At 42.6% G+C, this 17313-nt stretch overlaps 1 protein-coding gene across 1 annotated transcript in view; it reads left to right on the forward strand.

Moving 5' to 3' along the window:
• The window catches only part of PPM1E (protein phosphatase, Mg2+/Mn2+ dependent 1E), a 63338-nt gene extending 47203 nt beyond the window's left edge, over positions 1-16135 (forward strand). The window contains exons 2-7 of the mRNA XM_035560887.1: positions 6391-6509; positions 11107-11306; positions 12951-13139; positions 14302-14445; positions 14708-14801; positions 15069-16135. Of these exons, the coding sequence (XP_035416780.1) occupies positions 6391-6509; positions 11107-11306; positions 12951-13139; positions 14302-14445; positions 14708-14801; positions 15069-16135 (1813 nt within the window). The remainder of the gene's footprint in view (positions 1-6390; positions 6510-11106; positions 11307-12950; positions 13140-14301; positions 14446-14707; positions 14802-15068) is intronic.
• The last annotated feature ends 1178 nt before the right edge of the window (positions 16136-17313 follow it).

A 17313-nucleotide genomic window follows, 5' to 3' on the forward strand; every position in this document is an offset into this window, starting at 1 on the left:
TCATACCTATTTCATATATACTCTACTAGAGAGAGCAGTTTATTGACTCTTCCTATCTCTTAAAAAAAAAAAAAAAAAAAAAAAAACAAGGAAAGAATTTGAATATTTTCCCAGGTTAGGGTAATTTATTTTAGTTTGTGAACAAGTGAAAACCAATGTCTTTGAATCTCTTCATAGTGCTTAACAAGTGACAGTTAACAGCTTGTTTCAAGGGATTTTTTTATTGTTTTTTTTTTTAAGGTGGTTATTTAAAAGAGAGACTATAAAGTATCTTTAAGTAATAGCTGTCAAATAAGAGCTTAATATAAGGTTTTATTCTGTTTTATGAGATAGACCTTCAGTTGTTGCAAGTCAGTTGAGAACTTGTATTACTTACCACTAGCAAAAATCTCTAAGACTAAAAAGAATTTGCAAAGGGAAATTATTGTTCTAACAAAAGGAATTTTATTCTCATTAGCTATATTTATCTGCGAAGTCTTTAGGACATTTCTGAGATCATAGCCACCGTAAATGCTTTGACAACTCAGATACAGCTACTACAAAATGAATACAGCAATAAATGCTGAAGTCTGATGGCAAACTGATGCATCTTAATCCAGCTGCTGGAGATGTTACCTGATGAGCAGTGCACCTCTCTTTTGTTATATCTAGTTAAGATAGACTTAACTGTAGGAAAGCATCAACATAAACTTGATCATACTCTAGAATATGGCAGTGAGTGCAACGCAAAAGGTTAAGTATGTAGTAAAATAAGTATTTATTTACCACTGCAGTGTCTGTGTAGAATATAGGCATGGTAAACATATCAGAAACAGGGTATTTTTGTAATGGTTGTGTATTATATTTCTGCTGCTTACAACTGTCACCACAAGGACAGAATCATTTTGAACGTGGCCAGGCAGCTGTCTTGGGGAAGCCTATAGATAGCAGCTTCCTTGTGTAGAACATTTTCAGCTCCTTCAGACAGATTTATCAAGCATCTTTACTGTCTCAACACTGCCAGCTCAAATGACTTCTCAAGGAGCTTTGGTTATGCAATCTTTTAAGAGGTGCATTGTTACTTCTGTTTTTCTTCTCTTTTTGGTTGGTTGTTTGCTTGTTTTACTAACTCATTGCAGCTAAAATCTAGTGCAGGGTTTCACTACGTTTTAGGAAAAAACATAGCTCGTTTGTCCACCGTGACAAGGCTTTGAATAAGCTTCAAAACTTTCACCTGCTGTGCAGAGCAGCAGAACAGCACAGGTCGGAGCAGAGCGGTGAGCTCGCAGGAGAAAGCGATGCTTTGTGAGTAAGGAGAGGAGAACCTGCAGAGCCAGGAGCTGGAAATAGCATCTGGCTGGTGTAATTAGAGCATACACCCGTAATCGTTGTGGGGTCTAATGACTGCTTTACAGAACATTCCTCTCTGAGGCTGTCTGACGTAAGGAAGTTAGGAGACAACCAGAAAATCCTCAGCTCGTACCTTGTCTTTCTGGATGGCTGCTGGAACGAGAGGTGGCTGAACAGAGGGCTGGGGAAAAAGCCAAAGGATCTTCCCAAAGAATTTCTCTGCTCGTTATTGCTGCAGCTCACAGCATGGGAACTTTCAATAATAAAGACTTTAAAGGCTTCTTCAAAGAGCTTCCAGGCTGCGTCAGAAGCTCCATCTGGAAAAAGTCTCATGAGACTTTGGAGTGTTTTGTAAATACAGGCCGGGGACAAATGAGGGCTTTCTTAAATTGAATTCTTGCAAGACTTGCTTTCTAACAAGAACTTGCAGCAGGCCACATTAGCACAGGAGTGTTTACCAAACTGCATCCCCAGTGTAATGTATTTGGAAAGGGTGCCGTTAGCTTGTCATCCCTATAAAGCCTTTTACTAACAGAGTAAATTATAGGCCTTATGGGAATGTGCTGTACTTGGTTCTTTTCAGGTCATGTTCTTGGTCTTGGATTACTGTGTGAAACTAGATACAATGTTTTATCCCGTGTGCCTGTGGATTTGTTTTGTGTTTCAGCAGACTGAATAGCATTTCTATTTAAATCATGTTTCATTCTACCTAAAACAATTGGTGTTCTGTAGTGTCACGGGTTTCTTGAGGTAATAGGAACGCTGTATGTTTTGTGATTTACTGACCATTTTGGCCGTTGAAAGGCACCAGTACATTTCAGTCCATTTTTCTTGCTTTATTTGAGTTAGTGATGCCTCATCAGTTACACCAGACCATGACAGCCTAAGCATTCTCAGCACTGGTGGCACTCAATCATATATTTTGGTCAGGGGCAGTAATGTGCCTGTAGCATCGTTTTTCCATCAGCGGTGCTAATGCTCCAGAAACATCAGCATTACCAAGTTTTAAGAACTTGATGTATTTCTTTCATGGTTTTCTCATTTTTGAGATGCTTCAAAATGTGTTTACTTTGTGCGGTTGTTTATGACTGTGTTAGCTGCCTGCATGAGGTGAAACCTGCCTGTCCAGAGCTCCCACTTGCCTGGGTATTCCTCTTAGCACTTCTGGCAGCAGATGAGAACAGAGAATATGGAGCACAAAAAGCTGTGAAAGCTCCATAAATCTTGTATAGGTTGAAAATATCTCCCACTATCATCTTGATATTTTCCCTTCACTTGTGCTCTTATCTAGAAATCTCAGAGTATTTCATGAACATTGAATTAAGCCTCCTACAGCCTTCTTCCCTCTTCTCTCCCTCAGGAAGTGACATTATCATCCTCTGTAGGTGAGGAACTGAAGGTCTGGGTGGTGAAGTGGCATGTCCAAGGTTAGCTCCTGAATTAGTGGCACGGCTGTGAATAGACGTAGGTATTGTAGCTCGCAGCTCTCTGCTAAACAAGATTGTGCCCTCCTGGTTTCAGTTTGTCTTAACTTAACAACTAATAACATTTGAACATCTGGAATGGGGCAGAAGAATTTCTTTTCAGCCAGCCAACAGGTAATCCTTGGTTATGCCAGCAGCTTATGGACATGAAGCACCTCCCGTGTCCCTGTCTGCTGCCACTTGTTCTGGGTAAAGGAAGAGGTGAGGACTACTAGAGGGAGTTATCATTGGAGTGTGGGTCTTTGGTGGTTTGTGGGATGCAGTAGGTACTTGTCTGAGTGTTCGCTTTCACGCTAAAACCAAAGATATCGGACCTGGTTCTTCATTTGTCTCAGTGTAGCAGTAATGAAGTGTCCTGCTAGCAGTTTGACTTCAAAACGTAATCTATTTTAAAAGCAGTCAAAAACTCCAGCACAGTCTGCTGTTCCTTGAAGGGGAAAAGTAATTCAACTAAAGTCCTCTCAGAAGCGAAGTAAGAGGAGTGAATTTGGTGTCGTGCTAATCAGGAAGAGGAAATCATCTGTCTGCATCTGGTCACTTTGCTGCTTACACGGCACAGCCCTATAAAGGCTACATAAGAAGCTTTGTGATGAACAAATGTCAAGGGCAATTAATTCTTTGGCAGGCAGCTGTTATTATTAGGACAAAGAGTGGCCAGACATAGAAGGAAAGCCTTCAGACGATTTATTTTCTCTACCTTTTCCATAAAAATTGATAAGTCACTCAAACCTCAATGGTGAACTTTCCTGCAATAAGAATTTTAAATTTGCCATCTCTTTTTTTTTTTTTTTTCAATAGGAGACCTTGGATTAGATTTAGAGCACAGAGGAATAGCTCAGAGAAAATGTTTGGAAAATCTTTGCCACTTTAACGCTGTCAGCAAGAAGAAGAGTTGTGTGTTAAACTGGTAACATAATAATCTGTGGGCTGAGTCAAACCCACTTCAGACTGTTTTTCTCAAACTTAATTGATGGAAACTGCCCACTTTTAGGTTTGATTTATTACCTTAGCAGAGTTATTCCAGGATTGCTGCAATGCAACTGTGGGTGTTCTAAACATGCCCACACTGCCAGAGAATCAGGAAGGATGTACTTAAAAACCTCTAATTTATCTAATAACATCTTTAGTGGCTTTTTGTGTAGGTTTAGTATTGTAATGGAAATGCATTCTTTGGCTAGATAAAGAGCTCCTGGGTGCAACTGCTGCAGGGACACGTAAATAGCATTTGGAGCTGAGGGGGGAAACGCTCTGTCCAGCTGCACAAGCTGTAAATGCACCTTTTGGTTTTGCAACCTGTCCCTATACATGAAATAGTGTCTGAAGTGCCAGGTACGAGTGCCCATGGCTGTGTGTCCTCGGAGACATGGCCCTCCCTCCTTCCCAGCCCTATCAGACTGCAGCAGAGGGGCTCATGTCTGGGGATCATTCTCTGCTGTCGAGGTCCCGAGTCTCCCTTTTAGCATCTGTTGCCTCCATTCTTGAAGGGCACGGAACAAGTTTGGTTCTCCCCAAAAGTTTCTGCACTGAGCTGTTGAGGGTGAGCCTTGGGCCGGGGAAGAGCACGGGCTCCTGCCTGTCCCGCACAGCCCTGTTACATTGGTGCTGAAAGCGAGCTCCGTCTGAGGGAGGCTGGTGTTTGTAAATGCTTTCGGCGTGGATTCTTCTGCTGAGCTTTATTTAGGCTGTGCCATAATAAATAATCTCGCTCTGGGTTTTTTTAGAACGCTGCTCTCGTGGTGTTGCTAACCGCTGACATAATTATTCTGTCCCAGGCATCGCAATCTCTCGCTTTTGTTGTAACATGGAAATTGCATGCAACATGAACAGCAACCGGTACTGCGTCTCTGGGGAATGGGAGCTAATAATAGAAATGGAAAAACCTGTTCTTTGTGAGCTAAATAAAGGCAGACAAGACTAGATAGAAAATCAGCTTCTACATGCGCCAGAAGTGAAGGAGGTCCCGGTGTGTTTTCCTCTCGCTGATTACTCTTAGCACCAGGCGTTGCTGTATGTAAATAGGATCAGAGTTCCTGCGTGGTGCTGGGCAGAGCCAGCCCGAGGCAGCTGATTTCCTCAAGCAGTCGTGCTTCATTAGCGCGCACGTTGAGGCTCCGCCGTGCTGCGTGAGCGGAATGCTCAGCTGCTAATTCTAGGAAATGCTCTTACTGATGGTGCAGCAACGCGGCGCGAGTGGCTGTCTGCATAACTTCGAGGGCCAGACCTTGTCTGGTGACAGTGCATCACTCGGGAAGAAGAGATTTATTGCTAATCTGTTATTTAAATAATTTATGGATACATTGAATAGTGAATAACACGGGTCAGAGGACTCATTTTGTGTACGTTTCCTGAATGTGTTACATAATCCTGCTGTTTGTAGCAACAGTTGGTATGAAGTATCTGGAAAACATGACGGTGCAACGGCCTCTCAGAAAAGCCCCGAGTGCAGCTGCCTGCCCTGGGCACCAAACCACGTGGGAACGCAAGCGGCAGCTGTCGCATGCTCTGCAGGCCCCCCAGCAAGGCCTGACCAGCCCGTGCTTCATGCGTGGATGTTTGTCCACTCCTGACCTGGCTGGACAGATGCTTCTAGTCTGGCGCCTCTTCTCCACTTGTGGTGAAAGCACCAGCACACACTTACTGGGACCAAGGAGAGAAATAGGCTCAGCAAGTACATTTGCTGATGGCCTGCTCCTTGGACTAGCTAATGTAGGATTCTGTTGCTGTTTTGGGCTGTTTCTGAGACCAGAATTAGCTCTTGTGTCTCTGCGTGGTCCTGTAGGGGTGGACACATCTCAGCAGGCCGTTGTTCCCCCTAATGATAGCTGTGGAAGCTGGAAGTTTCAGGCTGCCTCAGCAAGAGACACCTGGAAAAGTTAAGGCAGACCAATGGGAAATACACAGGTATGCATAAATGAAGGGCTATTAAACTCCTCTTCATTGAGAAAATGTACATTGAAGTGGCCTTGGTTTGCTATAGATTAATTAACCTTGGAATTTATCAGGTTTAATTAAGCTATAGTGAGTTAAAGCCACCTTACTCTTGATGGAGAACATTCGCAAGGGAGCTTAATTCCCTTTCAACCTTACACATGTCAACTTCAGACTTCCTATGGGCCTTAACTTTCCTCAGTGTTGCTTGGTAAGGTTTTGGAAACTGAAAACTGAAGACTTCTCTTATCCCTTGGAATCCTGACTCCATTTCTTAGGAGGAGCTGGACAGAAGGGGCTTTAGATAAGAGTGTGTAATGCACACTTAGAAAATGTGCACTAAGCAAGGATTGAAGACAAACTCTGCGGGGGGGAGTCAAGTCTAGATTTGAAAAGCAAATAAAGACTAAGAAATGGAACATTAAAACTTAAGGAACATAAGAATGATGCGATGCTACTAAATGCCTTGTGGTGAGTTTGTGAAGCTCCTGCTGCAGGGTTGCAGTGCTGTTTGACAAAGAAGACTCAGAATTTTTACAAGGCTTGGACAAGGTCCACGTTCCAGTTTGTCTATAGAAAAGCATTGTTATGTATCACCCTGACTGCAAGTTACCTTGCTAAATATATATATTTTTTTGTCCTTTTTCAGCAACTGCCCTTCGTTTCTGGCTGCTGCCTTGGCTAGAGCAACTTCAGATGAAGTCCTTCAGAGTGATCTTTCAGCACACTACTTACCAAAGCATGTGGACAATGCCGATGGGATCATACGTAAGTACATCTGTGCATGATAATGTACAGTTCTATGTGGTATGGATCTTTCATTTATGCAGGGTACCAGACTATCTTGCAGATAAGTCATAGGTTTTAAAGTCATCAGTGTCTTCAGTGATCCATCTAGTCTGACCACTTGATCGGTACTAGATTTTCCCTAAATTAGCTCCTGCTACCAGCTAGCTGAACGAGATTGGACTAGCTTCACTTGTAAAGTAATACCCTGTTGTGATATAAAAAGATTAACGGAGAATTCACCACCTCTCCTGAAAGTACTAGTGGCTGGTTTCTTAGTCAGAGGTTTCTCATTTTTGAATATTAACCTGTCTAATTTCAACTTCTACCATTAAATTTTCTCTCTCTATTTATCTGTTCCTTTCTCTGGCTGTACTTGAGTCTTTTATTAATTTTTGCTCCGTAAGACCAGGTGTAAGTCAATCCTTTATTTTAAGTGGATCTCCATAAGCTGTAGGACTCTATCTAGTGGCCCTGAATTTCTTTATAAGCACTTGTGACTATGTGCTCCCGCTGCTTGCTTGCAAGCATGAGTTGTTCTCCTCCTTTCTTAGAGGAAAGTCAAAGATATGTAGGAGGAGAGAAATTAATTCTGAATTATTTGTCAGTATAGTTTTTACTATGGCGTTTAATTTATTTATTTTTTTTATAGTTTCAGCACAGGGTAGTATAAACATGTTTCATCCTTAACAGGAAAATTTCTTTTTCTCCATTTATCTTTGTTAGCTGTCAAGATTTTTGCAGCATCCAGTTCAAGGCCAAGTACCTTCCATGCATTAAAATGTTTCAGAATTCTGCTGACTAAACAAACAGCCTTGGAAAAAATTTCTGGGATGCTTATTACAATAAAAAACAGTGTTCCTCACATGTATTGAAAGGAATTCTGTTGTTCCATCTGGAAAATATTGTCACCAAGCCACTTTCTCCATTCCCTTCATTCCTGATTAAAACAAAAAAAAAAGATTCTGGGGTTAAGTAGGAGATATAAATCTGGCTACTTGAAGAGGAAGATTCTGGTGTATTTCTCAGAGGCCTTTGCAAACCTGAGGGAAAAAAAAATGCTATGGGTTCTCTTTTGTAGGCACTGCTGCCTCCTCCTGCTGAGCAGGTAAATGGAATAGATTTGTCATTGTTCTGGCTGAGCAGCCTTCATTAATTTCAAATTGAGATCTCTGAGACTTGCATAAATATTTGACAGTCTCCAAGGAAATGTTGACTAAGCCTCCACACTGAATATCTAAAGAGTTCAACAAAAAGAAAAAAAAAAGGAAAAAAAACCTCACACCTACAGAAATTTCCATTTAAATATATTTAAATCTGTAATACACAGATGCAAACAGAGATTGGTATGTGTACGGGCTGTAGCAGGCACTAAAAGTATGAGACTTCAGACATAGTACGTTGGGGTGAATTGTCATAATGAGGGTACTTGAAGATAAAATATACCCCTACAGACTCAGTGTAAGGCATTACAATATGAAAATAAAGGGGTAGAGGAAGACAGAGAACATCTTCTGGACCGCAGTGAAGCAGCGATTTCATATGAATACTGCAATTTCACAGAAATGATAATTTTCAAAACAGAGCATTAGCTTAAATAGTACAAGGTTTGGCTAATAAAAACATAACAAAATTAGGGGTATTCATGCAGGACTGAAGGAGATTTAATAGCAAAAGATCAGTAACTCCATTCTCTCTAGCTTTCTTAGTAGGAGTCATCTGAGAAACCCAGGCTAGATACTTAGAGAGCTGGAATTGATGAGTGCCCCTAACTGATATCATAGAGGGGACTTTAATGCTTTGAAAGAAAACAAAGGGAGCTGCAGCAGGTGATGGAAATGGGATTTCTACATCTTGATTTTTTCTGCTCAGGGTTCACTATTCATCCTAATGATGTCTTGACTTCTGCAAAATGTGAAACCAAGCTGAATTTAGCTGTATACCTTTGATGTCCAATTCTGTGTCAGTTTTTCTTACAAGCCCAGAAAGATTTTTACTCTGTACAACACAAGAAGACATTTACCTGATTTGCCTCAAGTTTGAATTTGCTAGAAGAAAAAAAAAATGAAAATCCAGATTTCCTTAGTGGCACATTTCATTCTGAGTAGAGCAAAGTGAGAAATCATTGCATACTTAGGACTGGTAAAAGAAACTACTGTTGTGCTGCTGGAAAGGAGCTAGAAGCCTCATGAAAGAAGACTGCTAATCTTAAGAGAAAGAAAACTGTTCTGAGCCCACAAATGCAGGAGTGTAAAAATATGGGCCTGAAATATTCAGGGTAACCATGTGTCTTTGGATACCAGGAATAGAACCTAAGAGTCATAGGCCATGGCTGGTTCTTCTCTTTCAGTTGAACTGGAGAGGAGCAAGGGAGCTTCAGTGAGAACTGGATGACATTTGATTTCCTTTGAGAGTTTGGGTTAAGAGCTAAGAACATTTGGTTTTCTTGATTTGTGGAGGAAGATGTTCTCCTGGAACTTTGGCTCTGTTAAGGAACCACCAAAGGAGTCTGTGGATAGTAGGACTGTGTTACAAGGTGGAGGTATCAGAAATACCCAGCAGACTTCACAAAGCAAATTGCAAAGTCCCATTACCCAGTCTGTTAGGAGATGGGGTTACTCTGACAAAGACAGGAGGAGGTCATTGGCTAGTCAGAAACCAGAGTTCTTAGATTAAGGAAAACTTTGGTCAGTGACATGTCTACAAACCTGAGTTCTTATCCCTGTTGTCACACTGCCCAAATTTTCAGGAGAGGTCTTAAAATCTAAGTACTAAGAAACTGAATCTGATTACTGCCATTCTCTTTACTCTGATTTTCCACTAAAAATCGTCATAATGCCTGAGTTGGGTTTCCCACTAGCTGTGATAGAATTAAGCACTACTTCCAACACTGGGGACTTTGGAGCAGCAGGAGGGAAATGAAATTCTCCATGACACAACCACAATGACAGCTGAGTCAGCCCTGGCTCAGCGCTGCAGCATTAACGAGTGATGAGTAATTTACAGCTGTGAGGGGGTGGTTTGACTGTTGTGGGCCTTTCTCCTGTTTTAACCTCAGGAGCAATTATTGATGATGCTGACAGTACGCATACTCCCTGCTGGGGAAGGGTATTTAGTGTTTCAGCACAGCAAATGAGCTTACTCCGTTCCTCCCTCGGAGTGATGCTCTGAATTATAACAGCTATGTGACACCGAAATGAATGCCCTTTCCCTTCATATATGCCCACTAGAAAAAAAAAAAAATAAAAAAGGAAGAGCAAGTCTATGGGGTTTCCTTCTGGAAAATTTAATTTGGACATTTCAGGCTATATGTGTTCCCTCTTTAAATATGTTATACAGCAAAGAGATTTCTGGTGACACTGGTGAGAGCAGGATAGGTGTTGTGGAAGAACTGGTACTCATTCCTATGGTGGCATTGGGATGACACAATTGTGTGATTTCCAGAAGCCAGGACTCCTTTTGATTACATGTATAGGACTCCTTTGATTACATGTATAGCTTACTTCCAGCTTAATGGCTGCTCTTGCAGATCAAGCTTGAACCAACTCATAATCAGCAGAACTGGGAATACACATGCTCCTAGGGATCTTGGCTTCCTGATCATTATAGCCCACATCTTGTGAAGACCTAGTACTGAAATCAGCAAATGCTGCTTTGTAGGTTCTTCACAGAGCTTCTGTGAACTGAGGGATGCTGTAGCCCTCCCTCTACTCTTACATTTGAGTTATTCCTCTGTGAGAAGTGATTGACACGTAGGAATTGTTGTTTAGCTTTGAAGATCTCTGGCTTTGGTGAATGACCAAGATGAAGGAGATTCTGGTATGTTCAGCTCTGATGCTTACTTCCTGTTTCCCTTCCCTGAACTTCAGAATGACTGACAGTGCCTGAGTTTTCACATTTTAAAATGACTATTTTTCAAGAGTGACAGTTCAGCATTTTCTTAAATTTAAGACCTTTATAGTTTTTTCACTTGCTCGTGCAGATTTCTTTGACACACTGCCTATTTGGGAATCTCACGATAACCTTATGCAACTAAGAAGGTACCTGAATTTGTACACTGCCAAAACATCTCAAAATGGTGCTATTATTTTCTGCAGTTTGTTTACCGTATTGCCTTAGTTCTGCAGTAAGGTGTTGTTGTGAATAGGTGGTTTGGTCTGAAACAATACATCACTGTAATGGGTTGTGTTTTTCGTGTGTGATGCTATATGCCTTGAAGAATTCCCTATCAGAGCTCTGTGGCACAGCTACACCACCCTGTGCAGAGCTACCCAGGGGATCAAATGCTGCGGGAAACATACTTGCTTTTCATTTTTCCTGATGCTGCAAATGAGTTCCCCAAAGGCATGGAGCAATGTTTAGACTAAAAAGACAAACAATGAGCTTTGCACTGATGAATGCTGATTATGGTGAGTTTGGCTTCCTCTTTTTATGTATCAGCAGCCAGAATTTCCCTGCTGACATCCATCTCAACTGCTTGGCTAAAATGGTTTTGTTTCATCTTTTTAATGTATGCAAAAGAAAAAATCTCACTTAATAACACTCTTAGCCTTTTATTTGTGGTGTTTGCTTACCCCAGAGATTGAGACAGTGAAGCTAGCCCGCTTAGTTTTTAGCAAACTCCATGAGATCTGCAGCAACTGGGTGAAAGACTTTCCACTCCAGCCGAAGCCCCACCGCTACTACGAGACATCCATCCATGCCATCAAGAACATGCGCAGGAAAATGGAAGACAAGCACGTCTGCATTCCAGACTTCAACATGCTCTTCAACCTTGAGGTAAAATGAGATTCTCTGGAAGGTAAATGCGTATGCTGAATGCAGTTTCCATTGCTGGGGGGAACTAGACAGTCTTCTACTGTGAAAATGAAAGTCACAAGTGATGGACCTGAGAAGGATGGAATGTCAGGAAGCAAACCTGCTCCTAAGTTAGTTCAGTTGATTCTGTGGTTACAGCAGCTGTATGACACAGTTTCTGTGTAGTGTATATAGAATAAAAGAGCAACTTTTGCAGACTTCTGGTGAAATACCATCTAACTAAACAAGGTTTGTATCTGCCCCATCTTACGTAGCCACTCATGCAGTGGCTGAAGAATTGACCTGCCATATGCAGAAGGCAGCCCTATGTTTGTGAGAGGCAGCTGATGCATTGTATTACCTGCAGGATTGGGCCTGAGGTGTTTTCCATATCTTTTGGTAGGAAGAAGTCAAAAGCAAGAGCAAAGAAAGAAAATTTAAACAAACAAACAAAAAACCCACAAAATTTACAGAACAACAGGGTGCAGTTCACACAAGAATCTAGCAACACGAGTAATTTGGTGGAACTTGGGCCAGACTTCCCTCTGTTAATTTCTTTATTTGGCTACCAGTCAAATGCTCCTGCTTGCTCTTCCTTCAGTTATAAAACTGGACACACAGAAATGGCAAGAAAAAGAAAATGGCAAGAATTTTACCATTGGGATCGGGTTGCTGCGTAATTGATTCTTTATTACATTCTGTCACTTTAATAACCATTTTCTATGCCCTACCCAAATTCTTGCCTTTAAATGATATTAATGCAAACAGAGGCAGATGTTTCCTTTGCCTGTCAATTGTCAGCTTTCTTATTCCAATTTGTGTTGGAGCCCATTACTTAAAAATTACAATGTACAAATATTCTAGTCATTGAGATGGCTGTCAAGGTTGAATTGGCACTGACAGCGGGTTGGTGTGTTATACGTCTGAATAGGCACAGGAGTTGATGTCTCTGGGTACAGAGCATTGTTTCTCTGTTTGAACAGATAAGGAGAAGCTGAGAAAACTGACTTGAAGATGAGTGATTTTGCTGTACTTGATTTGTGAAAGCAATCACGTTTAATTATCTGATGAGAGAGTACATACGGGTATTTTAAAAATAGGCATCTAAGGTGATATGGATTAGATTTAAAAGGGGGGGGGAGAATGAAAGCAGAGGCTAGCTGGCTTCACATTTTAACTGTACAGGCATTTTATCCCTGGTGGATTCCAGTCTTGATGTAGACTTCATGCAAACTGTATTGGATGTTGTTCTCTCTGTGATTTTAGCAGCCACACAAAAACTCCTGCTCTATTTGAAGAGAATGGCACTTTCTATTTGAGCTGAGTGACTGAACTGTAGCAAATGAGACATAAGGAGCACTGAGAGAGCTACACAGGTGATCCTTACAGGTAGAATTCATTAGCGATAAAGTGAGAATTTTTCTCCATATTTCCCATTGATGAAAGTGCAGATAGTCTGAGTAGTTTGTTTTTCTGGTGGAGACTGGCTCTAAGTGCAGTTTAATGCTGGTGAATGCCCACAGAGGACATCACAAATCTCAAGTTCAAAAGTTTTAGAGACAATCCAATTAACTGTTTCCATTGCTTTCTCTTTTAGTTGTTTTCTCAATGTGTTTTCATTGACAGGACCAAGAAGAGCAAGCTTATTTTGCAGTGTTTGATGGTCACGGGGGAGTGGATGCTGCCATCTATGCCTCCATCCACCTCCATGTGAACATGGTCCATCAGGAGATGTTTCAGCATGACCCGGCAGAGGCGCTGTGCCGAGCTTTCCGTGTGACCGATGAACGTTTTGTCCAGAAGGCAGCCAGAGAGGTGATTGAGATACCTGGGAGAGAAGGGCTTGACTCTGAAAGTATTAATTGACAAATTGTGTGTATGAAACAAACAAACAAAAAACAAAAACAGAAGTTGAGTGAATATCACACCACTGAGAGAGACAGAACAAGTTTCCAGCACATCAGGCCATCAGAACAGGTCTCAGACAGGAACAACCAGAATTTGTATAGATTTGTTAGCTTTCTTAAACACTGCAGGCTTGTCTTGTGCAGCTGTGAGTTGACCTGGAGAGCAGGAGTCCTAGTTTTATCCTCAAACCTCAGTTTCCAGTGCAGTGGGGCACCAAACGAGGCAAGATCTCAGTTTGTGTGCTTGAATGAAAGCTCCTCAACTAAGGAGGATCAGGGAACCAAAAAGGTGGTGCAGAGCACCCCTTAGTCCCAGAACCATATACTGAAGATAAAAACGAAAATGATGGAAAAAATGCGGGTATGAGGCATCAATAAACTGACCTTCCTGCTGCCTTTGTTAGCAGGGTGCACCAGGCGCTGTGCTAAGCACAGCCGGGGGGGGCAGCATGGAGCTGTCCGTGTCCAGTCCGTACTGGTCCCACTGGTGGCCTTCTTCATGTTCTGTGTAAATGTCACCCTCGCACTTCTCACAACATCCAGTTCATTTAGAAGGATGCTGCTGCTATTCTTATGTTCGCATGCTAACTAGGTTTAGTCCTTTGGGGGCTGTGTATTTTTTTTTTCCTCATCTACAACATAAATCTTTCTTAGCTCCAGAAAGCAAGAATAAATGGATTGCCTCCTAGGCCTCCTAAACCTATGCAAGGGCTGAGTTAAGTGCAGGGAACTTGAGATGCTTACAAATAAACCTCCCTCCAAGATCATCATTAACATGCATGCATCTCTATCAGCAGATAGGAAGCAGGCCCGGGAAGTCAGCTAGAACAGTAGCAGATCACTGGCTGAGCCCAGCTTCTGAAATGTGATTCGAATTCAAGGCAAAATCGGTGACTTGCATTGGCACTGGGGGGCTATTGCAGAACAGTCGCAGCGGTAAAGAAAGCGCTGCCCGTTCCTCCTGAGAACAGGCTGCAAGCATCTTAGAAAGCCTGCATGTTCACATGCTTTGAAATGGTTCTGGTTTGCTTATTTAAAACTGTAGGCTTTTTTTTTTTTCTTCAATCCAGAGTTTGCGTTGTGGAACCACTGGGGTGGTGACTTTCATCCGAGGAAATATGTTGCATGTGGCTTGGCTTGGAGACTCCCAGGTTATGCTTGTGAGGAGAGGCCAAGCTGTGGAACTGATGAAACCCCACAAACCAGATCGAGAGGTGAGGATGGCCTGGTTTAAACACCCCCCCTGTGCTTACCATTGAAGCTGACAGGTATCGGCTTCATATGGGATTGTTGGACACTGAGTGTTGCTTTGCCAGTGTCTCTCAGAGTGGCAGAGTATGCCCGTTATTCTGGTTTGGCTGGAAGGTAGCATGAAAGTCTGCAAATCCTTCGTTCTCATCTGGAGGGGCATTCAGAGTGCGATGGCAAGTGCTAAGAGCTCTGTTCAAACAACTCTTGTGTTGCCTTGCTGTTTAGGATGAGAAGAAACGCATTGAGGCCCTTGGTGGCTGTGTGGTCTGGTTTGGAGCCTGGAGGGTGAATGGGAGCCTGTCAGTCTCCAGAGCTATTGGTAAGACTGGGCTTTAATTCCTTTTTCAGCTTTGCTTTTCCTTTTAATTAAACTTTCATTTATAGCGATCAAAATTTGAAATACAGCTGAAGATACAACTGTGAGCAGTGACCTCTATTTTTGCCTCTACAGTCCAAGGGGCTGTTCCAAGTAATCTCTTTAACGTAGGGATGAGAGCCACTGGCTCCGTGCTGTGTTAATAAAAGGGCTTCCAGATGCTGTGGCTGCAAACCCACGGTCTTGTGTCTGTGTGTTGTTTTTCCACAGGGGACGCTGAGCACAAGCCATATATCTGTGGGGATGCAGACTCTGCCTCCACTGTACTAGATGGCTCTGAAGACTACCTCATTTTAGCCTGCGATGGCTTCTATGACACAGTCAATCCCGATGAGGCAGTCAAAGTGGTGGCTGACCATCTAAAGGAGAATAATGGTGACAGCAGCATGGTAGCACATAAATTAGTGGCATCTGCTCGCGATGCCGGTTCCAGCGACAACATTACTGTCATTGTGGTATTTCTCAGGGACATGAATGCAGCAGTCAGCGTTAGTGAGGAGTCGGACTGGACAGAGAACTCTTTTCAAGGTGGGCAAGAAGACAGTGGGGAAGATAAGGAAAACCATGGAGACTGCAAACGACCGTGGCCCCAGCACCAGTGCTCAGCACCTGCAGACCTAGGGTATGATGGACGAGTGGATTCCTTCACTGATAGAACTAGCTTAAGCATAGGGTTCAGCATTAACCCATTTGATGATCAAGGCTATTTAGACCTGACAAAAACAGAAACTAGTACACCTAAGAGTGCCAAATATCTGCCACCAATTCAAGTGTTTAGTCCTGGTATACCAAAGAATGCGAATTTGATGCATGGTTTAACAGAGAATGAATCACCAGAGAGCACCGCATCATCAGTTTGTGGACAGAGCGATCCCAGGGAGTCCAATGCTCCTCTTAGTTTGCGTGCTGCAGGGCAGAGCATCTACAGGGGGAAGGGTTTGTCTCCGATCTTCTTTGGGCTGGAAGATGAACTGTTCAGATCCTTGGGAAAACGAGTTGCGTCCTTTCATTTCCGGTTCTGTAACGGGAAGAGGCGACGAGGAGCCAGGCTCAAACCAAAGTTTCACATGCCCCTCTTGGCTCGTGAGCCTTCCCACAGAGAAGGATTGGGTCTGTCCTTTCCTGTCCGAAGCCGCAGTAACACCAGGTTGTTGGTAAGACACTCCCCGTGGTGGAGGCTGGCTAGGCATAACGCTTACCCTGAGAGCATGTTTTTGATGCGAAGACAAAGTAATTGTATACCAGATTCGTTCCTTCATCAATGCTGTAAAATGTAACCATCCCCCTTCTGTTTCCCCTTCAGACTCCCCAAATAGACATTCCCAAAATAAACTGGCATCATCAGGAAGCAAAAAAAAGGTGGGCACTTCAGAACTGTACTACAGTCCCCTGCAAAGCTCAAACCACGTGTAAATAGACCTAGGAATTAACAAACAAATGTAGTTGTTTCAATCTCAACAAAGTTTGCTGGTGGTGCCACCCTGAGCAATGCCACAGCCACCCCCACACACGAGTATCCAGCCACATTCACTAGCGAGAGCCGAGCCGCTGGGGCACTGAACAGGCACTGGTAGGGAACAGTCCTTGAGCCTGCAGGAAGGTGAACCCGAACCCGCCCAGGAGGTGTCTGGAGCAATACGTCAGGAAGGGTTCTGGTTGAGAATTGCCAAATTTTTTAGAGTGGGGGGGAAGTTTCCATAGAAGTCCGGGTTGTGTGGGTTATTTTGTGTTCTGCTTTCTGTTTATTTCAGGCTAGCATTAAGGTGAATCAGAAAATAACATCCACTTTTGCAGGTAAAAGACTAAAAGCCATACAAGGTTTTACCAGGTAACTTAGGAATGGACAAACTAAGCTCCTGCCGCTCTGTTCTCAGACTCCGATTGAGGTACAGACTCATAATTTACCTATTTTTTTTTCCTGTAACATAAAATGTGGAATATGAAGAAAACTTTTTTGTAGTTTTTAAAAAATATATTTCCTATGGCTAGAGGTACAGCATAGGGAATTTCGTATCTTTCTGGTGCTTTTAGTGGCATTTTTCTTATTTGTCAGTTTAGGAAACTGTTCTCAATTGGTTTTAATCAAATATAATTGTGCTTAGTGCTTTGAGCCAACCTCTTTCCACCGTAACTTCATCTCAGGTCTTAAAACAAACCCCTGTCTGTGGAGACGTTCAGTACGATGCTACTGCCACTCACCCAGTCAAACCAGAGAACTGCTTGCTAGGAATAATGAGCAATTTGATGAGCTGTTTGGTTTCGGTAATGATTTCTGGATGGCAAAGACATAAGTTAATATGAAGTTGCAGCATGAAGGACGGTAAGATGCTGCGTCTACAAGGAACATTAGTGCTGCAATTTGGTGATTTCCAGAATGCGTCAGAATGGGTGCCGGGCTGCCGGCGCAATCCGGAGTGAATGCAGATGAGCAGGGGATGTGCTTGGGGTTTAGTGC

The sequence above is a fragment of the Cygnus atratus genome, chromosome 20 (assembly GCF_013377495.2).
Source record: "Cygnus atratus isolate AKBS03 ecotype Queensland, Australia chromosome 20, CAtr_DNAZoo_HiC_assembly, whole genome shotgun sequence".
NCBI lineage: Eukaryota > Metazoa > Chordata > Aves > Anseriformes > Anatidae > Cygnus > Cygnus atratus.